At 48.7% G+C, this 23,854-nt stretch overlaps 2 protein-coding genes across 3 annotated transcripts in view; one reads left to right on the plus strand and one right to left on the minus strand.

Annotated features, from left to right (window-relative positions):
* TMEM120B (transmembrane protein 120B) overlaps window positions 1–23,854 on the plus strand; it is a 98,872-nt gene that overhangs the window by 14,930 nt on the left and 60,088 nt on the right. The gene's annotated exons all lie outside the window — the stretch shown is intronic.
* MORN3 (MORN repeat containing 3) lies at window positions 123–14,989 on the minus strand. 2 transcript variants are annotated; one of them, XM_032431254.1, is made up of 5 exons: window positions 11,928–12,072; window positions 7,457–7,614; window positions 5,783–5,942; window positions 2,663–2,847; window positions 123–2,401 (listed from the first exon to the last, which is right to left on the minus strand). In XM_032431254.1, exons 1-5 carry the CDS (start codon window positions 12,070–12,072, stop codon window positions 2,330–2,332), a joined length of 720 nt encoding a protein of 239 aa, XP_032287145.1. In that variant the 3' UTR covers window positions 123–2,329. The 2 variants fall into 2 exon arrangements, with proteins under 2 accessions (XP_032287145.1, XP_032287144.1); XM_032431253.1 differs by lacking the exon at window positions 11,928–12,072 and adding an exon at window positions 14,898–14,989 and having other exon boundaries at window positions 123–2,847.

The following is a 23,854-nucleotide window of genomic DNA, read 5'->3' on the forward strand; positions in this document are numbered from 1 at the left end:
GGGGGGGAAGGGGCAGAGGGAGAGGGAGAGAGAATCTTAAGCAGGCTCCATGTCCAGCACAGAGCCCGACATGGGGCTCAATCTCACGACCCTGAGATCATGACCTGAGCCAAAATCAAGAGTTGGACACTCACCCGACTGAGCCACCCAGACGCCCCTAGAATCTGTGTTTTTAACACCTCAAGTGCTCAAACCCAGGCAGCTCATGGAAATGCCAGTAGCTAAAGGACAGTCTCTCTTTCATTTCAGTTTTCTTTGTATTTCAGACACAAACACATTCACAGGTTCCAAATACAACAGTGAAAAGTCGCCCGCCCTCCCCTGTTCCCAGGTTCCCGGTTCTCACCAGTGATATCCATTGTTGCCAGTGTGTTGTGTCCCCATCTAGAGAGATTTCATGCATAAACAAGAACACACCCTACTTTTTCCGGGGGCGGGGGAAGAAAAAAAGGTAGCCTTCTCTATGCTCTAAGAGCAGATAGATCTAAGTTTAAGTACAGTTACTTTGTAGCTTTGTGACTTGTGAGCCTCCCTGAAGCTGCTTCCTCTAAAATGGCAATCATAATAGTAGGCACCCTCAGAAGTTGTTGTAGGGTCATGTGGTGGAGTGGGCGGGGGAGACAGGTGAAGCTGTCAGCACAGGGCCTGTCTCCGAGTGAACGTTCTGTGTCCCCCGAGTGCGCCGGGCTCAGTTTCCTGGTGCGAGAGGTCCAGACAGAACCATACCTTTGGGTTAGGCCACGCCCTGCTTAGGATTTCGAAGGCAGACAGGAAATAGTGTTTATGGAGTCTTTACTGTGTGCCAGGCCCTTGCTGAGGCCTTAGTGGACATAATGGAATTGCAGGGTTACACTTCGGTCGTTGGGCTGAAAAGTTCTTTTGTTGAGTGTTCACATTATAGTGTGTTTAGCAGGATCCTCAACCGCTACCCGCTAGTTGCCAGTAATATTTTTCCCTGCCAGTGTGACAACCAGAAATGTCTCTGGACATCGCCAAATGTCCCCAGGGAGGGAGGGGAGACAAAATCACTCTTGGATTAGGAACATGCCTTATGTCATCCTCATGTTAACCAAATAACCTGAGTGGCAAGGATCCTCCATGACTGCCCCGTATTTGAGGGGAGGAAACCTAGAGAACAGAGAGGTTGGGTGCCCTACCCGAGAACACACAGCTCCTAAATCACTGCTGCGATTCACACCCAGGTAGTCTGACTGCTGAGCTCGTGTTCCTACCCATTATGTAAGAATCCCTTTTATCTTGAAGAATGTTGTCTAGAATAATGCAAACCTCTTCCCAGATCCCTGCTTCACAACCTCAATACATGTTATTTGTTACTATTCCATCTGTTAGCAAATCCTGAAAAACACCCCTGTGAGATCTCCTAAGTGCCATTTTACAGGCGGGGCAGCTGAGGTCACTTGCTTAGGGTCACAAAGCCAGTAATTCAGGGATTCTGGCCCCAGTTGCACATTAGAATCATCGGGGGAACTTTCTGAAGGCCCAGGCCTCACCCCAGACAGATGAGAGTCTGGGCGTGAGGCCTAGGTGTCCGTAGCTTTTAAAGCTCCCACAGGATCCCAAGGTTGAGCACTCCTGTGTTAGGTTGAGAAGCCAGGGCGGCTCTCAACCCCAAATCTCAGTGGCCAGTGTGACCAGACGCAGGCTCTTCTTTCTCCCCCAGGGTAAATCCATGCAGCCTGCGGGACGTCTTCCCTCTTCACCTGAAGTCCCTCCCAGAGCTGCACCCCCTCCATCCCAATCACACATCACGAGCCCAGGGCCGATGCCACCAGGTTCTCCTTTATACTCTTGCTCTCAGGAATGATGACCAAGAATGAAGCCTGTAACAAGGGGGTCCTCAAAGTCAGCTGGGGAGAGAATAATCCAGTGCTGGGAAGAGTGAGGTGCCCTCAGAGGGTGCCAAGGGTGTGCCCCGAGTCACCACTCAACTCCTACAGAAGCCGCACCGGTTTGAGCAGTTGGGTGACGGGCTTGAATTTCTCCGGAAGCTCTGGGGTGCTCTCTGCGGGGGCAAGGGGCTGGTGGGAGCCGGCGACTCCAAGATGCCATCTAGTGCCCTCTCCTCAAACCCCTGATACCCACACCAGGAGGGGCTGGGGCAAACCACCTTACTCAAGGGTGTTCAGGAGCAAACTGGTCTTCAAGGAAATGAGTTTTGAAGGGAAGGAACCAAGAAGAACCAGCTGGATTGCAGGAAGCAAGAAACCCACCTTCTGCTCCTGCCCCCGAGTTCCTTGGCCAAAGGAGACCCCAAGAGCTGCCTCAACCACATCGGAGGCTGGAGAGCATGCCCGCCCCTCACCTGGCATCAATCTTCCTCTGTCTTCTTGAACATGGCCAAGGCTTCCTCTAGCACGCCATCAGGGTCTAGAATTTTGATCTGGAGGGAAGCAGTAAGGGGTTGGATTGAGGAGCATGGAAGGCCCAGGCTGCCAGCCTTTGGGGTGCTGCCTACTTTGGAGGTGCTGTCTGCCTTGTGGGCTGCTGCCAGTCTCCACGGGGATGCCTGACTGAAAACAAAACCTTGTCTGTTCCCCGGCTGGGCTGGGCTGGGCTGGGCCTGGCCAGGCTGGATGTGGCTGCGGGGGGGCCGTGTTCTGTCTCTGGGTGTGGCCACAGGGCCCTGCTGGGTGCTGCCCACCTTAGGAATGGGGAACTGGGTGGGCTCAGGGGCCTCATCGCGTCCAAAGTCAATCATTGTGCCACACTTGGCCACGTCGTCCACCCAGAAGCCTTCAAACAGCTGACCGTGGTCCAGGTGGAAAAAACGGCCGGACCCATTCTTCATGCCTCTCTGCCAGTAGCCCTCGTAGCGGTTCCCATTCTCTGGGGAAAAGGACAGGGTCACGTGGGTGCTGGGCACACCTAACCAGACCAGACTACCAGGCTGGCCCCTCCGCACGCCCAGGTTGGACACTGTGCCCACGGGGAAGCCAAAAGGAAACCCAGCTAACGAGAGTGCCCCAGGCTGGGCTGCTCGCGGTCTGGGAGGACTGACCTATACACATCAGAGCCCCGGGGTGGGGTGGGGGCTGGGGTGGGGGTGTCAGTGACTTCCGGAATCAGACCTGGTCCACCTCTCTGCCTCCACTACTTACCTGAACTTGGATGAACAACATCATTTCCTATTTGTAAAAAAATCATAGCTAATGATATGAATAGGCAATGTTTTTACAGCACTCACTCTGTGCCTGGTTCTTTGTTGTTTCTGACCTCACTCGCTCCTCCCAAAAACAGTTCTATGAAGGATAACCGACTCCATTTTTTACAGATGGAGCTTGAAAAGCTCAGGGAGTCTGACTGACTTGCTCAAGGTCACAGAGCTAGGATGTGGCAGAGACAAGATTGGAAGCCAAGGTCTGTTCATCCCAGGAGCCCATGCTCTTAATCATGAATTCACTCTCCTGCTCGGCTGCTGCTGCTGGTGGCATAAAAGGAATACTAATAAAGCTAACGCTTCTCAGCTCAGACCCTTACAGCCATGTGATCTTGGGCAAGTCACTTAACCATTTTGTCTCATTTCCTCATTTGTAAAATGGGGATAACAGAAGCACCTACCTCATAGAATTGTTGTGGAGATTAAATAAGTCGATACACGGAAAGGACTTAGAAGAGTACTGGATAAACTCTAGATGAGAGGTCAGCAAACTTTTTCTGTAAAGGGTCAGACAGTATTTTCGGCTTTGTGGGGCACAGGGTCTCTGTCACAGCCATTGCGGCGTGAAAGCAGCCATGGACAATATGTAAATGAATGAGCAAGTCTGGTGTGCCAATAAAACTTTACTTACAAAAACATGTGTTGAGCTGGATTTGTATTTGGTGTAAGGATCGTAGTCTGATGACACCTGCTACATACAAGTATGAGCTAATAATATTTTGAGCACTTACTATTATGTATCAGGGACCATGCTCAGCACTTTGCAAACCTCATTTAACTTTCTCAATAACCCTAGTTAAGTTGTATTTTTATCCTTAATTTACAGATGAGAAAACCAAAGCACAGAGAGTTTAAGCAAATTGCCTGAAGGTCACGTAGCTAGTAAGAGCTTGATCCAGGATTTGAACCCAGGCAGGCTGGCTTGAGTCAGGCCACTAGAAATGATACACTTGGAGCCCTCACACTATGTGTGGCCACAGTAGGTGCTCACTAAGTGCAGGCTGTTACTAGGAGATGCTCACTGAAAGCAAGCACAGACCTGGGTGCATGGGGGATTGAGAATGACAGACAGAAATGGCTGGTTTAAACCCTCCTCAGCTGACCTAATGCCTCAGTTTGGCCAAATCTCATTGGAAATTGGAGTCTTGAGTTTTCAGGAGACCGAGCTCAGGTTTGTGTCCTCACCAAGAGCACCTACTATGTGCCAGGCACTGGGAAAACAACGGGGAACAAAATAGATGTGCAGTCTAGGTCACAGTCTGGAGAGACAATGACACTAGCTTTATAGAGAGCCTACTATGTGCCAGACCCTGTTCATAGTAGTACCACTTTGTAGGTACTACTATTATTCCCATTTTACAGGTGAGGTAACTGAGGCACGGAGAGGAGGAAACTTGCCCAAGATTATATGCTAAAAAGGAAAGGAAACAGATGCTGAGGATACTGAGGAGAACGTGCATTAGTGGAATGAACAGGGAAGGCCTCTCTGAGAAGGAGACAGTGCAGAGATCTGAAGGATCTTCTTTCTATTGCAGGAAGAGAAAACAGCAGGGCAAAAAGTGTGGGAGGAACTGAAAGAAAATGAGTAAGGCTGAAACCGAGGGTTTCCCAAGGGACATGGGTGGCAGGCACTACTCCAGGACTGCAGACCCTGCAGACCACAGTAAGGGCTCTGAACTCAGAGGGTAGGAGGGAGCTATGGAAAGGTTGAAAGCAGGTTAGTGATAGGGTCCTATGTGTAAAAAGCTCAGGCTGGTTGCTATGTAGAGAATGGATTAAGTCCTGACGCTAAGGCGGTTTACTCACGACTCTGCTCTGCCCAGGAATGTTCTTCCCTAGCTCAGTGCGTATCAGACTCCTCTTCTTTCAGGTCTTCTGTTCAAATGTCACCTCTTCAGGGAGACATTCTCTGACCCTAAGTCTGTCTAAACAGCCCCTGTCCCCAACTCCTTTGTCATTCTCCAACACACCTTCCTATTTTAAAGGGATAGTCCTTAGCACTTTTTTAAAAAAAGATTTTATTTATTTATTTGTCAAAGATAGAGCACAGGCAGGGGGAACGGCAGGCAGTGGGAGAGGGAGAAGCAGACTCCCCGCTGAGCAGGGAACCCGCCATGGGGCTCCATCCCAGGACCCTGGGATCACGACCTGAACCGAAGGCAGACGCCCAACCAACCGAGCCACCCAGGCGCCCCTGTCCTTAGCACTTTTGACCTCACAACGAACAAGCTATGTTGACCTTGAGCGAGTGACTTAACCTCTCTGTGCCTCAGTTCATTTTTACGTAAAGGGATGGTCAGAATACCATCTTAGAGAACTATAGTGAGGATTAAATGAGCTCAGTGCTGTGTAAGTGTAGGCTAGAATTATTATGACCATAAGAAAATGTCTTAATTGTTGATGTGTCTAGTTAGGCTCCCCCTTTAGTATAGAAACCCCAGGCGGGCGCGTATCTGGTCCTGTCATTCACCTTCACCGGAGCAGAGCTGGAGTGGGGCTGGGCGGGGAGTGGGCGTGGCCACGCAGGACCAACCGGGGCTGCCCCGAGGGCGTGGCCAGCAGGCCATTGGGGCGGGGCTGGCTGGGGCGGGGCGGGGCACTTACTCTGACGCAACATGCCCTCCCCATGCGGCTTGTCGTTCAACCACTGGCCCTCGTAGATGTCGCCGTTGCTGTAGTACATGCGGCCCCATCCGCTGCGCAGGTTGCCACACCACTCACCCTCGTAATACTCCTTGGGTCCGAAAAACTGAATCCCATAGCCCTGAAAGCACGAAGGTGTCCGTGTTCACGGCGCCCCCAACCACTAGGAAAGCCATTCCTATCTTCCTTGACACCCAAGCCACACACTTGGACTCCTTCCTTGCTTCCTCCCTCAGCCCTACATCCCAAACTGATGGTCGTGCATTGAAAAAGCTCCCCAGGCTGTGCGTCCCCCTCCACCCCTCTGCTACCACCTTCGTGCAGCCCACCACCATTTCTCCCCTCCTCACTGGTCCTCCTCCTCCACTCTCCCATTCTCCCCTCCGCACGCATCTTCCGTGAAGCAGCTAGAAGGATCTTTACATCGCTCATCTGATCACGTTTGCCCCTTCTCCTCAGCTCTGATTTGACCCTCTTAAAAGTCGCAGGTGCCTCTGAGAATCAGATCAAAGTTATGGATTTCTCCCCAGAAAAATGAACACCACACTCAGTGTCCAACCACAGAGAATCATGGACTCTCCACAGATCACACCTTAAGGAAGCTGGGTTAAGCAGCCCAAGTTTACTCCTCAAAATCCTGATTCCCCACGTAACTTTCAAGGCCCCCATCTACCCCTCCCCTCACTCCCACCCCCGTGGGCACACACACCTTGCTGTTTGACATATTCTTTGCTACTTCTGACTACTTTGCTACTTCCCCTTCTCCTTTTTCCCCCTCCCTGGTTAACTCTTTGTACCTTTTGGTATTACCTCCTACAGGAAGCCTGCCCTGAATTCTCAATATTCCTGTGGGCTCCCTGGGGAAACCTCTATCCTAACACCATATTGTATGCAAATTGTTTATTTTGGGAATCTCTCTCCCCACTGGCCAGTAAACAGTTTGAGCACAGAGATCACGAAATCCTGAGCTCTACCACTCGCCAGCAGTGTGTGACCTTAAGCAAGGCACTTCACCTCTCCGGGCTTGTTTCCTTATCAATAAAATGAGAATGATGATGACGATGACTTCGTGAGTTGGTTGAAGCACCGTATGCCACATTCTGGAGGGTTCAGGCATTTCTCGGTTGAGGACATGCCTCTGGCTGGCTTCTACCTCCAGGACCTTCCTGTCTTGTCCTGTGGCCAAGGGTGTGGCCTCTGCTTTCTTGCTCCCACTTTTCCTACCCCCTTCTTGTGCCGGTCCAACAGAAGGGGGATTCTCAGAAAGGAATGCCCAGGGAGAAGAAAGCCAGGAAATGAGTGGGGCAGACAGGGAGGAGACTTGGCCCCCCCACAGCCTGGCTGGTTTCTTGTGCCACAGGGCTTCTTGGGCTCCTCCCTGGGCCCTCTCCTCTTGCTTCCTGTTTCCTGGGTTTTGTTCTGAGAAGCCTGGATGATTTCCCACCCCTTCCTTCTCCCACGAACACAGTACTCTTGTCCTCATTCCCTCAACCCTCCTCCTTTTTCTCCCAGGCCTCTCTGACTGCTCCCCCTACACACACACACACACACACACACACACAGAGCCCACTTTCAGCCTGGCCCACACCCCATCATGAGCGCAAACAGGTGCACGGCATGATGGGAACCACTCACCGATTTTTTGTCGTCTTTCCACCAGCCAGAGTATACTTTCCTGGGCTTTCCCATCTCTTGGTCAGGAAAGCTGAGGGTGCCATAGCCATCTCGCTTCCCAAACTTCCAGTCTCCCTCATAGATGGCTCCTTTCTTCTTCCAGATCTGTGTTCCTTTTCCTGATGACACACAGATGGGCCGACGCTGCAGACATGGCAGCCATGGGGCTGGAGGGGCAGGTCCTGGGTCTGCCTTGGCCTCAGGGGCTCCTAGAAGACTTGGTGACCTTCTCAAGGGCTGAGCCAGGGTCTGTGCCTCCTCTCTAGACCCCCATCACCAGTGAAAACCCCAAGAAAGTTCCATTTCTACAAATAGCAATTCTCCAGCCCTTTGCCCTGAAGCCAGATTGACACTGCAACCCCCAAGTAGAAATCTGCCCCTTCTTCTTTTCTTAATAATAATGAGCTTCATCTCTTAATAATACTCAAAGGTTACACCAGATGGCTAGAGTTTCTAGAAAATGTTCTGCATATTTCTTCAGTTCTCAGAAACACACATGGAGACCTATGTCCTACCACTCCAGCCTCATCTATGTCTTCCACTCCCAACTTCCAGATTGCCCTCCAACCACTATGGCCTCCATGGAACCCACCAGATATGCTTCTGCCTCAGGGCCTTTGTACCTGCTTGTCCTTTGGCCTGGAATGCTCTTCTCCAAATATTCAGTCACTCCCTACCTCCTCCAAGTCTCTGTTCAAATTTATTTTCTCAATGAGGCCTGCCCTGACCATCCCATATAAAATCACAAGCCTATCCTACCCCCTTACCCTGCTCTGTTTCTTTCCACATCCCTTATCAACTCCTAACATATCAGACAATTCATTTATTTAACATTTATTCTATTGTCTAGCTCTCCATGAGAATGTGCACTCCATGAGGACACAAACTTTGGCCTATTTTGTTCACTGCTCTATTCCCACACTGAAGAACAGTGCCTGGCACGTTGCAGCTGACCAATACATGTTGAACAAAGACATTTGTTGAACAAAGGGATGAATAAAATATTTGTGGAGTACCCATATGGGCTAATTCATGTCTTGGTCCTTAGTAGCTGAGGAACAAATCCAACATTGTCCCTGTGAGCTTTTTAATCTAGGGCGAGTAACTTAACTCCCTGGGCCTCAGGCTCCTCATCTGTAAAACGGGGATGAGAATATCTCATGGGGTTGTACTGATCACTAAATTCATTAACATAAGGAAAACACTTAGAACAGTGCCTGCAAATACAAAAGATGTTACCAATTATTTGTGCACTTGAGGTAGAGCTCTCACCGGTTTTTCTACCTGTCCTTCTTTTAGTTTTATTTCTTTGGGGGAACCAGCCCCTCCTGAGCTCTCAATCCTGAAGGTTTGCATGGATCTGGCTCCTCCCTCTGGCAACTCTAACCAACCAGCTCGGGCCACTGTGATTGGTTCAGTGAAGGGCATGTGATCCAAGTTGGTTCAATGAGACTGTTTGCTTCTGGGATAAAGGCAAATTTATCCCTTCTTATAAGTTTTGTGTGATTGGACCCCTGGTGTGCCTATTCTCCCTCCTCGCTCTCTCTGCTCTGGGCACACTGGCTTCCAGTCTGTTCCTTGAGCAAGACTTAATTACCACCCCCCCAAATCCTTCCATTCTGATTCCACTATCGAGAAGACATGCCCTTCTGCTGACCTAATCCTTATCCTTGTGTGCTCAGCTCAAACATCACCTCTCTCTGTTTTCATGGCCACTTTCATGTCTCCTCTCTGGTCCCCTTCATATCCTGATGCCACCACTTTTATTTTTATTTTTACTTTTTTGAAGTAAAATAGCCTTGTTTTATTATGTGCAGACTATATATAAACAAACCACCCACTCTGAAAACAGCAGGTTCTGGCTTTTCCCAGGGCCCTCAGAAACCTCTGGGAGACCATTGTTTCCCCAGAGAGGTGTGTGTGTGTGTGTAGGGGTGTGTGTGTGTGTAGGGGTGTGTGTGTGTGTGTGTGTGTGTGTGTGTGTGAGATCTAGCCACATGCTCCTCCTTGCCTAAAACATTAAACCCTGTCTCCAGCTTCTCTGGTCCAGGAGAAGGCATAAGCCACTCACGCAGTCTCCATCTTATTCCTCTGCAAGGCATCGAGGAAGGCTTGCCACTCTGTTGGGTAAAAACGCTTATAGACGTTGGTCTTACTCCGAATCTGTTTTGGGGTATCTTGACAGTAATTCTTCTCATCCCGGGCTGAAACAGGGCCCCTGGTTCTCCATCATGTAGCGTATATGGTCCACGAAGTCTTGAGACAGCATGTTTGCTTTGTTTCCTGGGAAGCTGGCCTCCGCCTCCAGGCCACTTAGCACATACAGGCTGATGCCACCACTTTTAGCCATGTGACCCTCAGTAAGTCATTTCCTCTCTCTGAGCCCCAGTTTCCTCCTCTGTAAAGTGGGATATTACTTATTGTGCAGGTTCTCTGTGAGACTGGAGCTCCCTGAGGGTTGGCATCATGCCAGATGCCCAGTAGAGGGCCTGATGTGGACTAGGAGCACCATCGTGGTTAGTGGAGTGAACGAATGAGCAGTCGGGGGAACCACTGGCCACCCAATCCTTGCCCTGCATGATGATGACTCTCTTGACTGCTTCCAGTCCGCTTATACCACAGCAACCCCCGTTGGCTTGGTCAAAGGTGTGTCTTGAAGAGAGGGGAGGCTGGGTCTGGATTTTCTGACAGGTCCATTTTCTATAGCCTCAGCCCAAACAGCTCTATGTCTCCAGGGTCCTAGGGGAAGCAGGACTCACACCGAAGGAGGGCTCAGAGGGCCATGTCAACCCATAAGTTCATATCACAGGTGGGGCAGCTGAGATCCAGAGAATGGGAGATGGCTTACCCAAAGTCACACACTAGGAGGGGTCAACTTTGGAGTGCCTCTGGATTAGGTAAGTTCTGAGTAGTGGTGATCCCTGCCATGCTCAGCCCTCAAACACTCACAGACCCTTCTGCACAGACCCTGGGCTACACACTTGGTAGATGTCATCTCTTATCCTTACCAATAGGCATTTTCCCATTTTACAGAATGGGACACTGAGGCTCAGAGTGGGGTAATTAGTCACTCAAGGTCATATGTTGGTGGAGCTGAGATTCTGACCCAGGATTCTGGACTCCAAAGTACTTAACTCAGGAAGGCAGGAGAAAAAAGTGGTTAAGAGGCTTAGAATCTGGAATTGTAAGACCTAAGAAGCCATACCATCTTTTTTTAATCAAAACTTGTTTTTCTTGGGGTGCTTGGCTGGCTCAGAAGAGCACGTGACTCTTGATCCCAGGGTCATGAGTTCGAACTCCATGTTGGGTGTAGAAATTACTTAAATAAATAAAACTTTTCTTTAAGATTTCATTTTTAAGGGGCGCCTGGATGGCGGAGTCAGTTAAGTGTCCAACTCTTGATTTTGGCTCAGGTCATGATTTCAGGGCCGTGAGACCCAGCCCCACATCAGCCTCCATCCATGCTTAGTGTGGAGTCCACTTGAGATTCTCTCTCCCTCTCCCTCTGCCCCTCCCGCTCATGCTCTCCCTCTCTCTCTCTGAAATAAATAAATCTTTAAAAAAAAGATTTTATTTTTAAGTAATCTACACCCAACATGGGGCTCAAACTTACAACCCCGAGATCAATAGTCATATGCTCAACTGACTGAGCCAGCCAGGTGCCCCTAAATAAATAAAACTAAAAACAAAAACAAAAACAAAAAACACTCGTTTTTCTTCAGGGCTTAGTTTGTGTCACAAGGAACCCCATGCCATTTGCCAGTTAAAGTTGCAGTTAAAGTGGGACACCTGGATGGCTCAGTCGGTTAAGTGTCTGCCTTCAGCTCAGGTCATGATCCTAGAGTCCAGGAGTCTGCTTCTCCCTCTCCCTCTGCCCTTCCCTCCTGCTTGTGCTCTCTCTCTCTCTTGCTGTCTCTCAGATAAATAAATAAAATCTTTAAAAAGTTGCAGTTAAAGTTAAAGCCCCAGCTAGTTGTGTGTGTGTGTGTGTGTCCTCCCTAACCCACTGCTGGTCAGACCCCCACGTCAGAGCCGTTTGAATCCCCATTGTGAGCTGGGTTGGGGGGGCACCTGTTCCTCCTGCTAGCCAGCCCCATGTTTAGCCCAGGTCTCAGAGGGTGGGACTGTGCTGGAGTCCCTAGAACCCTGGCTGTGGTTATGGTTGGTATCTCAAGACCACTTTGTCCCCTGCTGGCCCCTGAGGGCTTCACTCATCTGACGTCAGGGCTGAGTTTGGTTCCAGAGCCTCAGCGAGTGGAGACCCCTGGCTGACCCAGGTCAGTGGCATTCACCCCTTGAGAGAGCCTTGGGGACACATCTTATGTCCCCAGTGAGCTCTGCCAGTGACTTCCTTGGCCCCAGTCAGGTCCCAGTCACCCACCATGGTCCCGACTCCACACTAGCCCCCGGGGCCCTGAGGTCCCCCACTCACCGTGCTTCATGTTGTCCTTCCACTCGCCCACATAGCAGTCACCACTGACAGCGTACACCTGGTGCCTCAGGCCGTTCTTTTGGGCTTTCCGGTCCCACCCCTTCCACAGGGGCTCCGACTTTTGCAAGCACTTGGAGATGGGCATGTTGGCTGCTTCTGTGGGGCTAGGGGGTGCTGGCAGAGGGTTAGGGACATCAGGGGCTCAGTGTGCCCCTAGTAGTGCCAGGATCCTGGGGCTCCCTGGGGAGGCGCTTGTCTGAGCCCGAATGACATGAGTCATGTATGTTCTGAGTCCCTGGGCAGATGAGCAAGCAGCCCTTTGAGGGTGACCCTTCTGTGCTGGACTGACCCTTGCCTGTCAGCTCCTTTGCATCTCTAGGGCCCCGCTGAGGTGGGTCTGATGACACAATTGCTTGGGAACCCAGGGAAACCAGTAGAGGAGGGGGGTTTGTGATGGCATCAGAAAGAAGCTTCCCCCCACCAGTGGTTGACAGTCACATATTTAATAACCAGTATGACCAATCAGAGTGGATGCTGGCCCTAAGGCTAGAGCTTGGTCTGGAGGCCCCAGTGGTGAGCACTGGGATCCACTGCAGGAGATGTGCATGTGTGTGTGGGGGGGAGCCAGGCCACTGTAGGCTGGGAGATAGCCGCTACAGCACAGCCTATGGGGACCCCTTCCCTGGACCCAGTACCCAACACTGTAGCCCCTTTGGTCCTGCCTTATCTGTTAGAGGGTGCTGGAAAGATCCAGGGCCTGGCTTTAGAAGCTGTCAGGGGAGGGGCGCCTGGGTGGCTCAGTCGTTAAGTGTCTGCCTTCGGCTCAGGTCATGATCCCAGGGTCCTGGGATCGAGCCCCACATCAGGCTCCCTGCTCAGCGGGGAGCCTGCTTCTCCCTCTCCCTCTGCCGCTCCCCCTGCTTGTGCTCTCTTGCTCTCTGCCAAATAAATAAATAAAATCTTAAAAAAAAAAAAAAAAGAGGGCACCTGGGTGGCTCAGTCAGTGAAGCGTCTGCCTTTGGCTCAGGTCATGATCCCAGGGTCCCGGGGTCTAGTCCCTGCTCAGCGGGGAGCCTGCTTCTCCCTCTGCCTCTGCCCTCCACTTGTTCTTTCGCTCTCTCTCAAATGAATAAATAAAATCTTTAAATTTTTTAAATAAAAATTAGAAGTAAAGAAGCTGTTGGGGGAACCCACCAACTAAAGATACTACCTCTAGGTGACCGACTGTCTGGGTTTGCCTAGGACTGAGGGGTTTCCTAGGAACTTGGACTTCAGTGCTGAAACTGGGACAGTCCCAGGAGCATTAGGGTGGCTGGACACTCTGCCCAGATATTCTACTTGTCTGCCTTATTACCTGGTTAGGTTTTTCCATCAGACCAGGGCTCTCCTCCCCGCTGTGCCTGATGGGGTTGCAGAGAAACTTTGGGTGGTTTAGGGTCTCTCCTTGGTCTGGGAACCCCCCACCTGTGGTCCTTATGTCCCCAAGATCTCCAGTGTGGACATTCATGTCTATCTGTCTGTCCCCATGGGGCTCCTGCAATGTGATAAAGATGGTCTCCTCCAAATCATGGGGATCTGTCTCCCCTCAGCAAATACCATCTATCCTGCTCCGGTTTGGGGGATACACACACACACACACACACACACACACACACACACACACACACACACAACAAGTGGTGCTAGCAGCAGGGGCTGGAGTGAAATATTTAACCATTAGCATGAGAGGTGCTGACCAATTAGAATGCCCTCTGGGCTGAGCAGGTGTCAGATCATGGTGTCCCAGGCATTCACCCACACAAGGCCAGCCTCACGGGTTTGCAACCTGTGCAGTCGAACAGGGCCCACCCTTAGAAGGGCCCGTGCTTGGCTTACTCTTTTGCTGTCACTGTTTTTAAATTCTTAATACTTTATGAGTGAGGGCCCCCTTTTTCATTTTGACTGGACCTGCATATGAAGGAGTTCCTGCTGTTGGGCTATCGCAGGGTCTCCAGGAGTCTGACCAGGCTGAGCAACCACACTGGCTGACACATATTTTGACAATCATGCCTAGGAACAGGGTAAGTCACTCCTGGCAAAGAAAACAGCAAGGGCAAAAGCTAGGAGGAAGGAAACAGTTTCAGATCCTAAATTTAACGTTTTTCTTTTTTTCCTCCCATTTCCTAGTACCACCTGTACAACGATGAATCCTTGTATGTAAATTAATTCACTTTAAAAAGTCAATAATATTTATCCAAGAAAGAAACTACATATTATTACTATAAATGGAAAACCAGGGGCACCTGGGTGGCTCAGTCGTTAAGCGTCTGCCTTCGGCTCAGGTCATGATCCCAGGGTCCTGGGCTCGAGCCCCACATCGGGCTCCCTGCTCGGCGGGAAGCCTGCTTCTCCCTCCCCCCACCCCCCCCCCCCGCTTGTGTTCCTGCTCTCACTATCTCTCTCTCTGTCAAATAAATAAATAAAATCTTTAAAAAAAAAAAGGTAAACCAGTATCAGATACCATAAGGGGAAGGCACTGTAAAAATAAAAATACTATAAAGAAACCACCTTAAGTCTTAGCTAGATACTGTGGCTTACAGTTGAGATTAGCAAATGTTCAGAAAGGTGTTAATGCCCTGTTAGCCCCGAAATGACACTTTCTCTTTGGTTTACTCAGAAGTGTAAGGGAACCTAGAACCTAATAACTTTTTTACGATGTCATTGGGTGTTACTTAATGTCTCATCAGTGTAATATGAAATCATCCTCTGTCCCACTCTTTCTTGGGAGCAAGGGTTCTGCTCAAGAGCAGGTTGCGGTCTTAATACGTGAGCTACCGGTAGGAAAAGAAAGCCTTGTGAGGCGAGACAGGGACTCTGCCCGGTTGTTTCGAGTCTAAATAATAAATTAACCCCAATGGAAGGCGGAGGGGCGGGGCCCAGACGGCTGGGGGGCCACCCGAGCCCCCACCCCACCCACCTGCGCCAGCTCACCTGCGGGGCGGCGCCTGGATCCGCAGCCCCGTGGACCGGCGCGAAGGGGCGGCAGCCTCCCTCCTCAGTAACCGAGTGCCCCGCTTGCTCGGGCGTCCCCGGCCCGGCTGGGGTCGCTATGGCAACGCGGGGCCCAGCAAAGCCGCCGGCAGCGCCCGCCCCTTCCTGCGGAGACCGTGAGTCCGCGGCGCGGCGGGAAGGGTGCACAATCGGGGGCGTGGGGAAGGACGTCTTGGGGCCTGGGCAGGTCGAGTGCCGCCTGGGACATCGGCCTGGCGGCCAAAAGGCTGGTGGGCGAGCCCGCAGACCCGATATCCGCGGAGCGTGGGCCCCGGTGTGCCCGGGGAGGCTACTGCCCTCCCCGTCTGGGGGTCCCCAGGGCAAATACAGCACCCCAAGCAGACAGGAAAGGGTTAAAGGCTTTCCTGCCGTGTTTCGAAGACAAAGCGGCAAAATGTGAAGGGAAAACCAACGTCACTCCGATTCTTAGTCTTGTGGGGTGGGGGGGTCTACTAGACACCTTTAAGAATCTGAGAGAAGCTGTGCAGACCCTCCACCCCTTGAAGATGCTTGTATTTTTTTTTATTTTTTATTTATTTGAGAGAGAGAGTGAGAGAGAGAGAGAGAGCACAAGAGGGGGGAGTGGGAGAGGGAGAAGCAGACTCCCTGCCGAGCAGGGAGCCCGATGCGGGACTCGATCCCGGGACTCCAGGATCATGACCTGAGCCGAAGGCAGTCGCTTAACCAACTGAGCCACCCAGGCGCCCGAAGATGCTTGTATTTTAGACACACAAGTCAGCCCATGTCACTCCTCACGCCTCTCCTGGGTTCACATCCTTACAGGGGCCCCCCTGTCACTCAGAGTAAAAGCTACAGTCCCCGCAAGGGCCTTCAGAGTTCCCCGTCATCTGCCCACCTCCCTCCCCTTTCCTCTATGACCCTGTCCCCTACTTCTGGCACCCAGTCTCACTCTGCTCCAGCCACACACTTGCTTCCTTGCTCTTCCTGGAAAATGCTGGGCATGTTCCTGCCTCGGGGTTTTTGTCTCTTCTGTTCCTTCTGCCAGGACATCTCTTCCTACAGATGGCAGCCTAGATCATTCCTTCCTCTTCTTCAAGGTTTTATTCAGAAATCATCATCTCAGTAAGGAGTTTCTGGACCACCTTTTTTTAAAAGTAATCTCTATGCCCTAAAAAAAAAAAACAAAAAAAACTCTATGCCCAATTTGGGGCCTGAATTCGGCACCGATATCAAGAGTCACATGCTCTACCAACTGAGCCAGTCTGGTGCCCCTGGACCACCCTATTTAAAACTGGAATCTTGGGGCACCTGGGTGGCTCAGTCGTTAAGCTTCTGCCTTCGGCTCAGGTCGTGATCTCCAGGTCCTGGGATCGAGCCCCACATTGGGCTCTCTGCTCAGCGGGGGAGCCTGCTTCTCTCCCTCTGCCTGCCGCTCTGCCTACTTGTGCTCTCTAGCAAATAAAGATATAAAATCTTTAAAAATAAATAAATAAAACTGGAATTTCCATATATACTTCACAACCCATTTTCCTGCTTCCTGTTTTCCCAGCCTCATTCCTGTTTCATGTGGTGTAACATTGCCATATGTGTGTGTGTGTGTATACACATATTTATTGTCTGTCTTTTTGAAGGCAAAGATTTTTTTCTTCCAACTTTTAAGTGAAAAATTTCAAACACACTGAAAAGCATAATAATAGTACAATGAACACCTGTTACAATCTCTGCGTATAGTGGACAATTATTGGCATGTTGCCATATTTGAAGTCGGAGAAGTTTTTGTGTTTTTTCACTGCTGTCTCCCTAGGACCTAGGTGAAAGGCCCAGCACCTAGTAGTTGCTCAACAAGTATTTGTCAAATGAATGATTGGATGATGTGCTTTTAGAGACTCTTGCTCCAGGAGCCTTCAGGTTAGGGATTCCTGCTAGAGACAAAGCAGAATCTCTAGGGCTGTTTTTGGAAATAGTATCCTGCCCAGGACTACGCAGCTTGCCCCGGCTGTTTGCCAGGCTATATGCCCAAGGGGCTGGGTCCTCCTGGAGGGACACATTTTTCTGATTTGCACCAAGGTACAGTGGGGGCTAGAGGCAGACTTCTTGGGGTGGAAGCTTCCTCCTGCTGTATAGAAGCACTTCTATCTTGCCCCAAACTATGATCTCTCTCTGTGGGCTCTTTATCACCCCCAATACCTAGCAGAGTCCTGGTACATAGGGTGCACTTAGGATGTATTTATTGAATAGAAGAATGGTACCTGTGCTGGTCATTGGCTGTCCTCAGATCCATTCTTCCCTTTTCCCCTGCTCTGCTCTGTTTAGCAGAGGGCTGCATCCTGCCAGCTTCATTTTTCTTAGGTCTCTGGTCAGTTCACTTCTGGCTGCCTTTAGCCAATGGGAGACGCTTGCAGGAGACTGAGAGGTGGGTAGGAGGGAGGGAGAAGTTGGGGTAGTTATTCCTATTTCTTTGTGCCTCAGATGGTGTCTCTGGGGCAGAGAGCGCATATGGCTACCTCTCCTGACACACAGGTCTGGCCCCTGGGCTCTGTCACCATCTCCTCCCTTTGTCCCGTCAGTCCCACGTATGGTAGTGGCTTTCCTCCACTGCTCATATTGGGACTGTCTTCTTTTCCCCTAGTGCTCTTTCAGTGTGTCCCACACCTTTTTTTTTTTTTTTTTTAAGGTTTATTTATTTATTTATTTATTTGAGAGAGAGTGAGCCACGCAGGGGGAGCAGCAGGAAGAGGGAGAGGGAGAAGCAGGCTCCCCGCCGACCAAGGAGCCTGATGCGATGCGGGGCTCCATCCCAGGACCCTGGGATCATGACCTGAGCCGAAGGCAGACGCTTAACCGACTGAGCCAGGCGCCCCTTGTATGTGTGTTATTTTTTGTTTATCGTGGTAATACATATGTAACATAAAAGTTGCCATTTAACCATTTCTAAGTGTACAGTTCAGTGGCATTAGTACATTCAAAATATTGCTCACCTGCCACCTATCCACCAACCATTTATCCGTTTCTAGAACTTTTTCATCATCCCAAACTAAAATTCTATACCCATTACATAATAACCCTGCATTCCCTCTTCTCCAGCCCCTCTAACCTCTATTCTACTGTCTGTCTCTATGAATTTGCCTGTTCTGGGTACCCCATGTAAGCGGATTCATAAAGTATTTGTTGAAGTGATTTTTGCTTTAGACGTCCCCGTGGGATCAGGCTGCACTCACTTGGCTTCTTCCCAACCCTCCTTCCCCCATCTATTAACCAGTTTCTCCAGGGAGCACTTCCTTAACAAATCATATAAATATTGTTATATCTTTTTTTTTCTTTTTTACAAAACTGGAGTCAACTTGTGACCACAGAAAAAACACCCCTAACCCAAAGAATGGCAGAATTTTTTCCATGTTGAAACACATTTGAGAACACCATTTTAACATCTGAGTAGTATTTTGTTCACCAAGCTCCCGTAGATGGGCATTAAATATATTTCCAGTGTTCTCCATTATAAATGTTGATCTGATTAATGTTCTTCCACATAAATGTGAGTGCACATTGCTGCTTATTTCCTTAGGACAGATTTCTAGAGGCAGAATTATGGGTCAAAATATCTGAGCACTTTGAGTTCTTTTTTTTTTCTTTTAATATTTTATTTATTTATTTGACAGAGAGAGAGAGAGAGCACGCATGCACAAGCAGGGGGAGTGGCAGAGGGAGAGGGAGAAGCAGTCTCCCCACTAAGCAGGGAGACCAATGTGGGGCTCCATCCCAGGACCCTGAGATCATGACCTGATCCGAAGTCAGATGCTTAACCGACTGAGCCACCCAGGCACTCAGCACTTTAAGTTCTTAATATATAACACCAAATTCCCCTCCAAAATGATTGTATTAATTCCATCCACAGAATAAGAGTATCTGTTTTTTCTCCCACTTTTGCCTTTGCTCACATTGACTATTACTGTGTTGTTGTTGTTGTTGTTTTAAGATTTATTTATTTATTTGAGAAAGAGAGCATCAGCAGAGGGGCAGAGGGAGAGGGATAGAGAATCCCAAGAGGACTCCACGCTGAGTGGGGAGCCTGATGCGGGGCTCGATCTCATGACACCAAGATCATGACCTGAGCCAAAACCAGAGTCAGATGCCTAACTGACTTTGCCACCCAGGTGCTTCTGAGTATTACTGTTTTTAAATCTCTTTAGCAATCTCAGAAGAAAATCTTGTTTTGATGGGCTTTTCTTTGGTTACCAGTGGGCTCTCCTTCATTGCTTTGTTTTTCATTCCAATTGGAATAGGACTTTTTGTTTGTTTTGGTTTTTGTTTTTTTGTTTTTGGAATTGGACTTCTGCTCTGATTTCCACACTCATTGCATCATTTATAATTAATTTGTTGGGTGTATGTCTCTCTCTCAGCAGAGGGTAATTGATGGACACAGAACTTGCCCTGTGTAAATTCTTTCTCATCCAAGTTTCTTTTGGTTGCAACTAGAGATGCCATCTCGCACTACCCAATAAAGGAAATTTATTAAGGATACAAGAGTGTTGGAAAGCTGTCAACAGCAAAGCCATCCTCTTCCTCTCTCTTGGTCTCTCCATGTCTCTGTGTGTCTCCTTCATTCAGCTTTCTCCTGCTCGTGGTGGAAAATAGCTGCCCCGTATATCACCTCAGTTATATAACCACTCACAGAAATTAATTGGCTCTTTCTGAATTCCAATCCCAAATTCATGTGTGGCCCAGCTAGGGTCTGGAGTCTGCCCCTGGCCAGCCATGCTACTGATGGCTGTGGTTCTCTCCAATATTCTCCTCTCCTTCTCAGATGCCTGGCCAGCAGTCCCAGCAGGCTCTATCCTAGTACGAACTGTCCCTTGGCTTGTGGCTTTATCCAGAACCACCCTGCCACCTGCTGAGTGGCGCATCATGGTCTAGAATTTCCTCTCTCCCTAGGTCAGGCTAAGACACAGCCTGAGCCCCAGTCCCACCACTGCAAGGAGCCCTTTCACAGCCCCTAATCAGATCCTGGCTCAGGGAAGCTAGAACCGTCCCCTGGAGAAGAATGTGGAGCAGGTTAAGGTTTATCTGCCTCTGCAGGCCAGCTGGATGGGCAGGTTACAAATCTGAGATTGTTCTCCCTATAGGGTCAGGATCTGGTAGCATTATTTTCAAACTCCTGAGTAGGAGCTATGGACTGGCCACTCCCCAATACTGAAGTGCCAAGAGCATCGAGCTTGAGAGCTCCTGTTCCAAATACCCTTCTGATAATTACTTGTCAGACTAGAATTTAGCTGGGCTCTTCTCAAGGATCTTTTGTAAAGCATGGGGTGAAGAGAGCTCTCCTGAGTGGTCTGAGGTTTCCAGACCACATGTGTATGGTCTCCTCCATACAGCCACAGATAAACATCCCCTTGGGGAAGCATGGTCCTATTTACACCTTCCTGGGCACAAAGCTTTGGCTGAAAGCCTGGAGGCTCTGCCCTCTCAAGAAATCCTTGCAGATTTCACCCAACAGTTGCTGAGTTGCCAACTCTGGGGGGGCATTCACACTGCAGTCCACTCCTGAGAGCACCATCTAAATAAAATGAGAATGGGGTCTTCTGGGGTTGAGTAACCTGGGTCTCAATCTCCCAGAAGTGGCAGGAAGGACCCACCTGTCAGGACCGGCAAAAGTCTCCAGCGCACATAATCAACAAAAGTTTGAGACAACTCAAATGTCCATCAAAAGATGAATGGATAAGCAAAATGTCATCTGTCCATATAATGGAATATTATTCAGCCATAAAAAGGAAACACTGAGACAAGCTGCAGCCTGGGTGAACCTTGAAAACATTGTGCTAAGTGAAAGAAGCCAGATACAATATCCAGAATAAGCAAATCTACAGAGACAAAGTAGATGAGTTGTTACTTGGGAGGGAAGACGAGGGGTTAGGAGGGTGATAGTTAAGGGAAAGGGGCTTTCTTTCGGGGGGCGGGTGAAAATATTCTAAAATATTCTAAAATTGACTGTGATGATGGCTGCACAACACTGTGAACATACTAAAAACCACGGAATCGTACACTTTAAATGGTGAATTGTATGATACCTGAGTTCTCTCTAATAAAATGCTTTTTAAAAAAGTCTCCGATGCGGGATGAGCGCCCTCTAGGGGTTCTCACACATCCAGAGTGGGTCACTGGCCACCTTCCATTGTTTTTCATCTTTCATTCGGCCAAATTAAAAATCAGAGAGAGAAATGCCTAAAGAGGGCAATACAAAGTGCAGCAAATGTTGTTTAACTTTTTATTGAAGTGTAAAATACATATAGAAAAGTGGAAATATCATCAATGTATAGCTTGATAGATTTTTGCAGACCAAACACACCCTTCTTGTCAAGACTGGTGGTCTCTGGGACTGTCTCTCTCAGGAACAATGCCAAAAGTCCAATTTGAGTCCCTTCGTATTTTTTTTTAAAGACTTTATTTATTTATTTGACACAGAGAGATATATAGAGAGAGCACAAGCAGGGAGAGCGGCAGGCAGAAGGAGAGGGAGAAGCAGGCTCTCGGATGAGCAATGAGCCCGATGTAGGGCTTGATCCCAGGACCCTGAGATCATGATCCAAGCCAAAGGCAGCTGCTTAACTGACTGAGCTACCCAGGCGCCCCCGTTCATATTTTAAAAAAATATTTTATTTATTTATTTGTCAGAGATAGAGAGAGAGAACAAGCAGGGGGAGCAGCAGAGGGAGAAGCAGGCTCCCCATTGAGCAAGGAGCCCGATTTGGGATCCATCCCAGGACCCTTGGATCATGACTCGAGCTGAAGGCAGACGCTTAACCAACTGAGCCACCCAGGCGTCCCCCCTTTATTTTTTTTAAAAAGAGATTTATTTAGGGGCGCCTGGGTGGCTCAGTTGGTTAAGCGTCTGCCTTCAGCTCAGGTCATGATCTCCGGATCCTGGGATCAAGCCCCACATTGGGTTCCCTGCTCAGCTGGGAGTCTGCCTCTCCCTCTCCCTCTGATCCTCCTCCCTGCTTGTGCTCTCTGTCTCAAAGAAATAAATAAAATCTTAAAAAAGAGAGATTGATTGATTGATTGATTTTTATTTATTTATTTTTAAGTAATTGCTACACCCAGCATGGGGCTTGAACTTTACCAGCCGAGCCAGCCAGGCACCCTGAGTCCCTTCACATAAATGAGGCCACTTCCGATTCTGTAGGGCTCCTCTTTTCCCTTGCTTTCTCTCCTTCTTTCCTAATCTCTAGGGTTACTCTATCAAGGAGGTGGCTATTTTTATGGAAATTTAAGTTGAATAAAAATAAAAATTCCTGGGGCGCCTGGGTGGCCCAGTTGTTAAGTATCTGCCTTTCGGCTCAGGTCATGATCCCAGGGTCCTGGGATCCAGCCCCACATTGGGCTCTCTGCTCCGCAGGAAGCCTGCTTCTCCCTCTCCCACTCCCCCTGCTTGTGTTCCCTCTCTGGCTGTCTTTCTCTCTGTCAAATAAATAAAACCTTAAAATAAATAAATAAATAAATAAAAATTCCTCAGTCACACCAGTCATATTCCAAGTATTTAGTATTTAGACCCATGTGGCAACTGGCTACCATATGGGACATTGCAGATACAGAACATTTCCTTTATCATAGAAAGTTCTACAGGACAGTGCTGCTTTGGGGATGAGCTCTTATCTTTTGTCACTATCCCGTCCTTGGAAAGTTTTATTTCTCTCTCTCTGTCAAATCCTTTTTTTCTTTTTCTTTCTTTCTTTCTTTTTTTTTTAATTGATCAGCAAAATTCTCTGTCAGAACCTAACATAATGTCTACAAGGATAAGCTGGTAGAAATTACACGGTTTGAAAATAGTTGTTTGGCAGACAAACACAGCTAATAAATCATCCCAAAGAAAAATGCACAGCCTCACTAGCAATTAAAGAAATGAAAGTTAAAATAACCCTGCCATACCATTACATACTGTCTAGACTGGGAAAAATGTGTAAAAATGATGGTCTGTGATATTGGCAGCACTGTGGGGAAAGAGGCACCATTACATACTGCTAGCCATCCAGGCAATTAGGTAAATCCTCTTGAAAAACCATCTGGAACTATGTTACAGAAACTATAAAACTATTTTCTGACTGAATTAATTCCACTTAATGACTACTATTTATTTACTTAACATATAGCTGGTGTGAGGCATAGTACTTGGTACTTTACGTTCTTTTTAAATTTTTTTTATTACTTTTAAATTTTTATTTATTTATTTGACAGAGAGAGAGAACACAAGCAGGGGGAATGGCAGTGGGAGAGGGAGAAGCAGACTCTCCGCTGAGCAAGGACCCTGAGATCATGACCTGAGCCAAAGGCAGATGCTTAACCCACTGAACCACCCAGGCGCCCCCATACTTTTTTTTTTTTTAAGTACTTTTCATAACAATCCTATGAGTTGGTAGGAATCCTTATCCTCATTTTTAAAAAAAAATTTTTTTATTGTTATGTTAATCCCCATACATTACATCATTAGTTTTAGATATAGTGTTCCATGATTCATTGTTTGCGCATAACACCCAGTGCTCCATGCAGAACGTGCCCTCCTCAATACCCATCACCAGGCTAACCCATCCTCCCAACCCCCTCCCCTCTCTTATCCTCATTTTAAAAAGTCAGCAACCTCAGGTTCACAGAAATTAGATAACCTATCCAGAGTAAAAGACCAAGGAAGTGGCCGAGCGAGGATTCAGTTTCAGACCCCTTAACCTAGGAAGACCCGCCCAGAACATCACACTGACTTTCATTTCAGAGAATTGCCTCCAAGGGAACAGTACACTTGGGGCAAGGGAAGAAATTTATGAAAAATATAAATACTAACGTAATTTCTACAAAAGGAAAAACTGGAAAATGTACACAGAAGACAATATAAATTGGGCCCCGCACATACGAAGCTCTCCATAAATGCTTAACTTTTAAAAAATCAATTGGGT

The sequence above is a fragment of the Phoca vitulina genome, unplaced genomic scaffold, assembly GCF_004348235.1.
Source record: "Phoca vitulina isolate PV1807 unplaced genomic scaffold, GSC_HSeal_1.0 scaffold46, whole genome shotgun sequence".
Classification (NCBI taxonomy): Eukaryota; Metazoa; Chordata; class Mammalia; order Carnivora; family Phocidae; genus Phoca; species Phoca vitulina.